Below are 11,327 nucleotides of genomic sequence, written 5' to 3' on the forward strand. Positions count from 1 at the left end.
GTTGCTAAGAAATGGCATTAATTTTCTAAGGGACTCAAGTCAGAGTAAGAAAAAAAAATGTGAAACTTGGCTCTCTAATTGTTGCCTAAAACCTAGCAACAAGGCAATAAATCCCACGCTCTTTTTGTCAAAGCCTGGAAAATCAACATAATGAATAGCTCATTACTCCCTGAAGAGAGAGACAGGGAAATACTGTGTTTCAGTCCCGTTGTGCTAAATACTGAGTCCTGACAAGCCACCTTCTCTGTGTAGTAATCTCCTTCATTTGTGAGGTGATGTGGGTTTGATATCTGATATACACATTTCTTCAAGCTGTTTCAACTTTTATTTACTTGGGCTTAGGAAGGTTAACTTCTCCAAGGTTTATTTTATGAAACAAATGAAGATTTCAAATTCTATGGCTCAACCTATTGATTTCTGTGATACAATTTGCATAGACATCTTTTTAGAATCAACGCCACACTCACAAGGCACATATTTCTTGCTTATGTTCAAACACATAAAAGCAGACAGAAGTGCATAATGAATCCTTTGTAACTATCAGCAGGAGTTCATTCATGTCCAATCTTCAAATTTGACATGGATCCCCAACTATCTCTCCCTGTTCCTCATGTTATCAGCAATTATCTCATAATGTTCCTTCCAAAAATATAACAATGCTTTTATTTGTAAAATAAGCACAGCATCATAATGACATTTTAAAAAATGAACATAAATTCACTGATATTCTCAAAATTTTGTCATAAATAATTTTGTGAAGTTTGGCCACTAGGTGGCAGTGTACCACCTGTAATTTTGTCCTAGTTTATAATCTGAGAAACAAAACTAATTTTCCTCAGTATCCAGTTTTATGCTTTCTTTTCCTTGTAGAAATGACAATAAGGTTGAGTTGACTAAATTTCTTACAGTTTTTGGCAATTAGATCGACCTGTCATTATTTTATGCCTCCTTGTTTGTTTGTTTGTTTGTTTTACAGTTAGAGTGGACAGTGAGAGAGACAGAGAGAAAGGTCTTCCTTTTGCCGTTGGTTCACCCTCCATGGCCACCGCGGCCGGCACATCCCACTGATCTGAACGCAGGAGCCAGGTGCTTCTCCTGGTCTCCCGTGCAGGTGCAGGGCCCAAGGACTGGGGCCATCCTCCACTGCACTCCCGGGCCACAGCAGAGAGTTGGCCTGGAAGAGGGGCAACCGGGACTAGAACCTGGTGTGCTGGTGCCGCAGGCGGAGGTTTAGCCTATTGAGCCGCCGAGCTGGCCTGCCTACTTGTTTTGGACATAGAGGTACATATGGTTCTTTATGTTTAGTCTGCACTTATTAGTTGTTTGGGATAAAAAATACATTATAGCATGGCCTCGTATTTCAATATTATAAATAATTAACTAATAAGATACAAACCCATGATACATCACAAAACAGGCACTAGAGGAAAATGATTAAAAAGGAGGTGAAGGGAGTTTGGATGGAGGAACAGCACAAGAAACCTTCTGGAATTTTCTTCCACGCTCTCATGAGGGCATTTTCAGAATTTTCCAATGTGGAAATACGATTTGTTTACTAAGTGACTCAAATTAAATGTAGAATAATCTCTTCTTAGGTAGATAATTCTGAATGCATATTTTACTGCACAAGAATACCTATGAGATGTACAAGGACATGTTTTTCAGTATTGACAAGTTTGGAAAGGTAAAAAGTCATGGCAAATGAAAACTTACACTCTGATTTTTATGTTTTTAGGCCTAAGGACCGTGTACACTTTTGAATATCAACATATTTATACAAATAAATTGACTTAAATCATTGTAGTAATCATTTTGTCATTTAGCAGGCAACTGTAGTTTGAAATATTCTATAAGTTAAAAGGAAGTAAAATGCACTTTAAATTACGCTCAGGAAAAGGAAGAAAGAATAAGGGATAATATTAACTGATTCCATTATGTAGCTGAACAATCTAACAATTCAATATATTGAATTATCGTCTCTATCTAAGGAAATGATTTCCAAACTGGAAATAGTAAACACAATTAAGAATGAATTGATGTTTAATAAAGGTAAGTAGATAATAAAATAACACAGCAACTTACATAATAAAGCCCTTTCAGAATGAACAGAAATTGAAAGAATTTGTCGGCTGGCGCCGTGGCTCAATAGGCTAATCTTCCGCCTGTGGTGCTGGTACACCGGGTTCTAGTCCCAGTCGGGGTGCCAGATTCTGTCCCGGTTGCCCTTCTTCAAGGCCAGCTCTCTGCTGTGGCCCGGGAGTGCACTGGAGGATGGCCCAAGTACTTGGGCCCTGCACCCCATGGGAGACCAGGAGAAGCACCTGGCTCCTGCCTTCAGATCAGCACAGTGCGCTGGCTGCAGCGCGCCAGCCGTGGCGGCCATTGGAGGGTGAACCAATGCAAAGGAAGACCTTTCTCTCTGTCTCTCTTTCTCACTGTCCACTCTGCCTGTAAAAGGAAGGAAGGAAGGAAGGAAGGAAGGAAGGAAGGAAGGAAGGAAGGAAGGAAGAAAACATTTCATCCCACAGTTGCAGAATACACATTCTTTTCATCATTCATAAAACCTCTAGGAAAGACCATATGGTGGGCCATAGGCAACAAATTAAAAAGAATTGAAATCACCAGTATCCTTTCTGACCACAATGGAATAAAGCTATAAATTAATAACTTAAGAAACTCTAGAAAATATGCAAACATATGGGACTGAACCACATGCTCCTGGATGAACAGTGTGGGTCATAGAAGAAATCAAAAAGAAACTAATACAGTTCCTGGAAATGAATGACGATGACAGTACAACATATCAAAACTTATGGGTTACAGCAAAACAGCATTAAGAGGGAAGTTTATAGAAATGAGCACCTACATCTAGAAATTGGAAAGGCATGAAATAAATGATCAAATCAATGCATCTCATGGACCTAGAAAAACAAGAACAAAGCAACCCAAAATTAGTAGTAGGAAATAAATAATTAAAATTAAAAAAATTGAAACAAAAAAGACCTCCTTTCATGATAAAAACTTTAAGCAAAGTGGGTGTAAAAAGAACATTCCTTAACACAATTAAGGCAATATATGATAAAACCACAGCCAGCTGTATATTGGAAAAATGTTGGAAGCATTCCCCCTACGATCCAGAACCAGACAAGGATGCCCATATTCACCACTGCCATTCAATATTGATCTGGAAGTGTTAGCCAAAGCCATTAGGCAAGAAAAAGAAATCAAAGGAATATAAATACAAAGACAAAATACAAATACAAATACAAAAAGTCAGATTATCCTGGTTTGCAGATGACATGATCCTATACATAGGGAAATCAAAAGATTCCACCAAGAGATTATTGGAACTGATAAGAGAGATTGGTAAATTGCAGGATATAAGCTCAACACACAAAAGTCAATAGTCCCAGGCCGGCACTATGGCACAGCAGGTTAAAGTCTCAGCCTGAAGCTCTGGCATCCCATATGGGTGCCAGTTTGAGTTCTGCCTGCTCCAGTTCTGAGCCAGTTCTCTGCTATGGCCTGCTAAAGCAGCAGAAGATGGCCCAAGTTCTTGGGCCCCTGCACCCATGTGGAAAGACCCTGAGGAAGCTCCTGGCTCCTGGCTTTAGACTGGTGCAGCTCTGGCTGTTGCGGCCATCTGGGGAGTGAACTAGTGGATGGAAGATCTCTCTCTCTCTCTCTCTCTCTACCTCTCTCTGTAACTCTGCATTTCAAATAAATAAATCTTTAAAAAAAGTCAATACCCATTATATACTCAACAGTGGTTGAGAAAGAACTTGAAAGATAAATTCAATTCACATAGTTACAAAAATTTTAAATACCTTGGAATAAATTTAACTAAGGATGTGAAAGATCTCTACAATGAAAATTATATCTAACTTAAAAGATGTTTTTAAAAAAGGCTCAGATCAACCACAGTAAAACAGCAATCTTTGCTGTATTGATTTGGATAAACTGCTTAGGAGACTGAAGATGTAATTTACAAAAAGACTTGATACTGACAGTTATATATGCCTCAGTTTACCCTTGTAACAATTGTGCAAGTTGTCCTCTTTGTGGGCACCATACGGGATATCACACAGTGTGGTTGGGGGATGGAATTCATTGAGTGAGAAAGTGACTGCTCTGTAGAAGTGAGACTTTTTGAGACTTTCTCTCAGAAATGAGATAAATTCATTGGTAAAACAGGTCTACAAAGTAGGGTTGTGTGTAGGTAAAATATACCTAATTATAATAAGTATGCAATGTTATCAGATTGTGTCTAAACTAACTTTGGCCGCTTTTCACTGAGCCTGCAGCTGTCTTTGTCAGCGATGTTAATGTTCAAAGCTCGTCTGTTAACTTGTAGGATTTTGTTTTTACCTCTTTGTTTCAAGGGCATCTCAAATGTGCGATGGTCAGAGACCTCCCCTTCCAGTTATCGATGTTTGAAACATGCTCACTTGACTGTGGGTGTGAAAGATGCTGCAAGGCAGGGCTGACCTTGCCCCACCTTACTCACAGCTCACAGAAGACCCCATTGTGGATTCTGCCATCAATGGCCTTTCTTCAGAACCCAGACAGAACAGCAGACGTCATATCTGCACCTCCGTTCTTGGTGCCACCCCTTCTCCCATCCTCAGATCCTCATTGTCCTTTGGTCACTCTCCGATGGTCCAGAATTCTTGTTTCACCACCTCAGTCTGTATGAAGCCTTTTACATCATTTCCCCAAATATGATTCAGTCAGTTTTATCCCTTATCAAGCTACTAACTCTGTTTATGATTGCAAACTGAGCTATGCTTTACCTATAAAAATACCAATACCAAAATTTAGTTCTATTTATCTGATTTCAAAAGAGTTGAGAATTTTTCAAAGAAAGAGATTTCATGAGTCCCATATGGTGATAACTGAAGATTTTTAACCTTAATACAATATTTGGGCCTACCTGACTTTTGCTGTGTATCAGGCTCTTTTCAAGGTATTTTATACTTGCTAATGCATTCTCACAGCAAACTTTGAGAGTGGGTAGTTTTATTATTTCCTTTAACAGATGAAAGAACGAGGCGGGAGAGTCCAATAACTTGCCCAAGGTTATATAGTTAGAATCAGACTCCGGGCTAGGACTCAATTTGATCTCAGAGACCAGGTTCCTATCCTCTACAGTACAATGGCTTCAAACTAGTGGTTCTCAGTGTGTATGCCGCCATCCCACAAGCATGAATACTATCATCTGGGGAATTGTTAGCAATCCTCAGGCAATTTGTTTACAGTTATAACGATACTGCATTCTTTTTTGTTAAAGAGTCAAAAATAATTCTGTAGATTCAAACACATATCTTATTTAAACACATTCAAAACATACATATGCTTCCCCAAAGGAAGACTATTCGATATTCTTGAGTAGCAGAATCCATTCAAATCTAGCAATCAGATTTCAAAGTTTTTACTTTAGCTCTTTAAACTGTTTACTGCTGCCATAGCCCACAGGAGATCCTAGTTGTGAAGAAGCTAAAACACCTGCCTGAACTTCCCTGTCATCAACCTCTCCCACATTCTCTCTGGGTGTGAAGTTAATACTTCAGGGGACTGGAAAAATATTTCTCCTTTGGTAAAAAATGGAGATCTTTGCTCATGTCTATGCCTGCACATGAATTCCAGTTCAATTTGCACCTTGTTGTCTACCAAAAACACCTTGCCCAGTTTAACAGTACATTGTTGATACATACTTTCAACATATAATTTGCATTTTACTGAAGAATCTATTTAAAAAATAGTTAGGTGCAACCAAATTACTACATTGGGTCAAGTCTTGAATTAATTCAAGATATTTTTCTTTATCTAAATCAAAAGATTCCCAATATCTTGGGAAGACAGATAAAAGACCTACATTGGTCAGCCAAATGAAGTCTTAGTATTTTTTTAAAAGATTTATTTATTTATTTGAAAGGCAGTGTAACAGAGACAGAGGCAGATAGAGAGAATCTTCTATCTGCTGGTTCACTCCCCAGATGGCCTCAATGGTCGGAGTTGTGCTGATCTGAAGCCAGGAGCCAGGAGCTTCTTCTGGGTCTCCCACGTGGGTGTAGGGACCCAGGGATCTGGTCCATCTCCCACTGCTTTCTCAGGCCACAGCAGAGAGCAGGATCGGATGTGGAACAGCTGGGACTCGAACTAGAGCCCATATGGGATGCTGGCACTGCAGGTGGTGGCTTTACCAGATCGTTCCCAGTATTATTATTATATTTTTAATTTCCAAAAACACAACTGGTACTCCAGTGCAGGTACTGTTCACTGAAATATATTAACATCACATCATTTTTATCTATACAATCTCTGGAAAACTAGATATCCTATGCACCCCACCTCAAAATTCTATCAGCCTCCTGTGTCCTGGAGGTGGAACATGAATAGGAAACTCACAGAGAGGGAGGGCGAGCACACAAAACAGCTCAGGCCAGTGAGCCCACACCAAAGGAAAACATTTTCCACATTGGTCCTCGTCTTCAACAATTTTTCTTGAGGCAGAGAATTTGCCTGAATGATTGTTGGAACTTAGAATTACTCAAGATTATGATGACTGAATGACCAGAGGGATATGCGGCCATTATGTCTTTTACTGCAAAGAACCACTGACTTCTGTATGGGATGATAAATGATATATTTGCCATGAAAGCAACAAAATAGAAAATAAAGAAGAAAAAGAACGTTATCACCATTCTTAGTGCATTTATATGGGCTTCTGTGCTGGCACTTCTAAAACCATGAGACATGTTCTGCATCCGATAAATATGCTTGTAAAGAGAGACGCACAGCATATAAATGCACATTGCAAATATGGCCAGGGGGAATAGCAATGCCAGGTTGACAAGAAGTACTCCACTGACACTCCTCATCTGGAGTTTAGTCTTATTCACTGTCATGTTTCTGAGGTCGTCTTCCTTTGTGCTTTTAGAGTAATCAACATGGGCGCTTAGAGCTGTGATGCTCAGCGACACCAGCAGGCTGCCCAGGAGCAGCCAGAGTATTAACTTTAAAATCCTGAATTTCAGCCAAAGAAAATAGGACTGAGTGAAGCCTGAAATCTTGAGGCAGTAAAATACAGAAAGGCAAGTGGCAAACCAGAGACTGAGAGAGCTAAAAAACATCCAAAAGGCTACTAGCACTCTACCATACACTTTTTCCTGATAAAACACTGGAAAAAATGTAGACAAAAAACTCTGTATCATCAACACTACCTGCAGACCAAATCGAGCCATCCCTAGACATGTTAAGAGAATTTGCATTGGTATTAGCTTTCTGCATTTGAACAGCTCATTACAGTTCACGATTACAAGGAAGCCATTTACTGCAATCCCTGTGAAGAATTCTGCTGACATGATGATAACATGAAGAACAATTGACAAAGGGGAGGCCATGTTCCCGGTGATGAATCTTAGCGTTTCCCCGTGGGTGGTCTTAGACACCAACTCCAGACAATGTTGCAGATAGGAACACACAGCACTGAGAAATCTGATCTTCTGTGGACTCCTGGATCACAGTCTTCATAGTAGCTTTTCTCCTAAGAAAGAAAAATCAGAGAGACTACTTTTTTTGAATATTGTGCTCTTTGAATGAAACTACAGGAATGCAGATCCAAAGATCTGAAGGATAGTTAGGTTTTACAATTACATCTTAGGAAAAATTACCATATTGACACTATCCAACATTCTTACTAAATGTTGCAAAAATATGATTATGTTTCATTTAAATTACTGTTGTTTTGTTTTTGTCTCTTATTTTTTCCTAGTGCTAAACACTACATCCTTAGAACAAGTAGTTATTTCTTAAATCAGTTCCAAGGATGTAACTTTTTAAATAAGAATCTTCATTTTCCCCAAATATATGAAAGTATTTCACAAAGTCCACGGGAAAACTAGACATAAATTCATTTTGGAGCAAAAATTTTTGAGGTCTATATATCTTTTTTATAAAATGCATTTCCCATGAACTTTTAAATATTCAATTATTTACTTACTTTGAGAAAAGAGAGAGAGGGAGAGCTCTCATTTGTTGGTTCACTCTCCAAACAACGACTGGGACTGGGCTGGGCTGAAGCAAGGAGGTACAAACTCAATCCAGGCTTCCAGTTACTGAAGGTGTTCACATAATGCTGCTGAACTTCAGTCTCATGAGATGTAAAATGTAAATAAACCACTACTACTTTGTACAATAAGGTATGATGACCAAAATATTTGGTAGCTCAATGGATGGGTCACACTAAGTCTTCAACAAATATAAACTGCTGTTAATAGTATTAAATTTCTGTCTTCAAACTATGTTTACTGCAGCAAGACAATAATGATCCTACAAAGAAATAATCTCAAAAAGACTAAAAAACAAGATTGAAAATAGAAAAAAAATTGGATTTTCCATACACTGTCCATATTGATGGTGATTTTTCAAGCTCCCAGGATCCTCCTGAGCTGCATAGCCACTAGCAATGGAAAGCAAATGTCAGGACTTCCTATGCCAGCTCCCGCCCTCCCTCCCGTCCTCATCACAGCATATCCAAAATGCAGCAGTGCTGATTCCCTCTCCGTATCTTCTAAAATCCTGGTTTCCTGATCCGTATAATGACACAGTATTCCATTTGGTCTCTGGTTTTGCTCTTAGCCTTTCTTGTCTATAATCCATGACTTTGCTTAGCAAATGGTAATTGTGTTTTCTGTGCCCCATGGGCTCTGGAAGGCATTCCCCATTCCTTACAGTAAAGAAACTTTGTCTCAGTTTCAAACTCTAGACCAATGTCAGTACTGTGGGGTGAAGGAAAGATCAATGGCATCTGGACAGTTTATAGCTTATTGTCCCAAATTTTCTCTCTCTCTCACCAGGTTTGCAGAGCTAAAGGTGGCTAAACAAATGAGAGACAGCAGTTAGGCATACACATAACTACTCAGATGATATATACATGCCAAAGTATTAATTATGTTGTGTTAGACTAAAATAATGGAATGTAACTAATTGTTGGGGTAATTCTTTTATCATGATAAATGTCTAATGCTTTTTGCCCATCCTGCTAAGAGTCATTATAAAAATGTTAATAAACTCAAAACTGTTCCTATTTTAATGCAGCAATGAGGATCCTAATCTACTTCAAATATCTTCACCACAATAACAAGTATTTGGGAAGATAACAATCATTATATTATTTTCCTTATTCTCCATCATTCATTGTTTAAAGTCTTTTCTCTCAATTTTCCCTGGTAAACTACAGTAATAAAAGGAGGACCAATATAGAAAAACTCCTGTTAGCGAAAAAAAAAAAAAAAAGCACAGTGATTGTTATCAAGATGAATTGATCTGATAATATTTTACAGAAACTCATTTCATTGTTAAAATTACATCCTTTACAACCACTTTCTCAGGATGCTTATATACTTTGAATATAATTTTCAGAAGTTCATTTTGAGTTTCACTTCTTAGATACATAATTCAGATGAGGGGATTATAGCAGTTAAGATGCTCTCTGGGATGACTGCATCCTACACTGGAGTGCCTTGGTTCAGATTCTGGCTTCTCTCCCTGTTCCAGCTTCCTGATCATGTGCAGGAGGCAGCAGGTGGCAGCTCAAGTAGTTGTCTCTGCCACTCACTTGGGAGACTCAGACTGAGTCACCAGCTCCTGGCTTCAGCTGGCCCAGCCAAATGTGTTGTGGGCATTTGAGAGAGTCAGCCAATAGATGGGCGATGCCTCTGTCTCTCTCTCTGACTCTCTGTCCCTCTCCCCCACCTTCCCTGAGTTTCAGATAAAATAAATTAACAAATAAATTATTAAAACACATAATTTATAAGCTAGAATCAAGCCCCATTGAATGGCCAATAGTGCTTTAAAATTTTTCTGGGTTAGTTTTAAACCACCTTGCATTTGTTATGTATGTGCAGGTGCAGCTGGCCATATGGTTGAGGGATAAATGATTCTGCTATGAGATTTGAATTTATCCAGAGCTTATTTCAATTTGGAAGCCTGGATTCTGGCTCTCATTTGCCTCTCTAAATACATCATTTAATTAAAGAGAAAGATCTGTGCTTCGGATTTGATAACTATTCTAAAAGTATAATTGACATGAAGGTACAATTTAATTAGGTTGTATTTGCATTTGTGATTTTCCTGTCCTATGTGAACTGTTCTGTATTTCTTCTATTGAATCATATTTTGGAAATAGAATTTTAGTGAAGGGCCCTTTCTGAGATACAAGAAATGTTAATGGTAAGTGAGACACTCTTGAACTTACTAACTCATAGGTCTGCTAGAGACTTGGGAAAGGGAATGGCCAAATGGAGACAGATTATTTTCAAATTAAGCAATGTTTGGAAGTTTTACTAAAAGATTGAATTTCTTTTTAGAGAAAAATAATTTCTACCAGGAGGCACTATTTTTAATCCATTCAACTTCTTTAAATTTAATTTAATCATCTTCCAGTCAATATTAATTTTTCCAAATACAATACTTGACAATTGGCATAACTCTAGGGATTTATTTTCTTTTTTCTTTGAACAATATGCTAATGTGATCTTCTTATTCTAAAATGACATTCACAGATTGGACAATTACAATGTACTTTAAGTGTTTATATTGTGACCAGATGTTTCCCGTGCACAGAGAGCTGCTTATTTGGTTACTATTGGTGGTAACTGCACAAATATTTGACTTGTTAAAAAAAATGCATTAAGCTTCTACCATATGCTGGTGATCATGCTGGGTGCTTTACAGATCACTAAAGAAGACTGAGGGTGCTTTCCTTCTTTCAGTTAAAGGTACTTGGGGAGCTTTTCCAGTCCCCTGGCTTTGCTACTGAACTTTTACAGAAGTCAGCTCTAAATACTGATTCCTTTATGGGCCCAAATTAATCTGTTAGATTAGTTTGATTCTGTGAAAAACACCTGAAATAATTTTCAGTCTTATGTCCAGAAATGACTCAAAACATCATTTATGCTCTACCTTCTAGTTACTGGTCACAGAAAGTGAAAGGAGACATCTATATGGGTTTGAAACAAACCCTGTGAAGCTAAAAACTTGCCTCGGGACTCTAAATCCCATTTAGCTGGGTGGCACTAATCCCATCTTATGTGACAAAGTGATCATATTAAGTATGGAACTGATCATATACATAGAACCATCAGTCAAAGGGATCACATAAATAAGACCAAGTGCCTGATAATAACAACACATAGAATTACAAAGGAGAGAAAGCTCCAACATGGGAAGCAGTCCACACAGCAGACTCATAGGATGACAAACACTGTAAACAGCACTCTGACCTCAAAATCAGCCTCTAAGGCTTGACTGAAAACACATGAGAG

The 11,327-nt window shown here is 38.4% G+C and overlaps 1 protein-coding gene across 1 annotated transcript; it reads right to left on the reverse strand.

Annotated features, from left to right (window-relative positions):
• Positions 1–6,491: 6,491 nt before the first annotated feature.
• LOC127492696 (taste receptor type 2 member 2-like) lies at positions 6,492–7,403 on the reverse strand. The gene has a single exon (XM_051853382.3). It carries the CDS (start codon positions 7,401–7,403, stop codon positions 6,492–6,494), a length of 912 nt encoding a protein of 303 aa, XP_051709342.3.
• Between the last annotated feature and the right edge of the window lie 3,924 nt (positions 7,404–11,327).

This window comes from Oryctolagus cuniculus, chromosome 16, assembly GCF_051225735.1.
Source record: "Oryctolagus cuniculus isolate XC-2025 breed Fujian yellow rabbit chromosome 16, ASM5122573v1, whole genome shotgun sequence".
In the NCBI taxonomy this organism is placed as follows: domain Eukaryota; kingdom Metazoa; phylum Chordata; class Mammalia; order Lagomorpha; family Leporidae; genus Oryctolagus; species Oryctolagus cuniculus.

What these genes read in the sequence shown, in the direction of transcription:
- LOC127492696 (XM_051853382.3), bottom strand. Translation starts at nt 7,403, where the DNA reads ATGGCCTCCCCTTTGTCAATTGTTCTTCATGTTATCATCATGTCAGCA.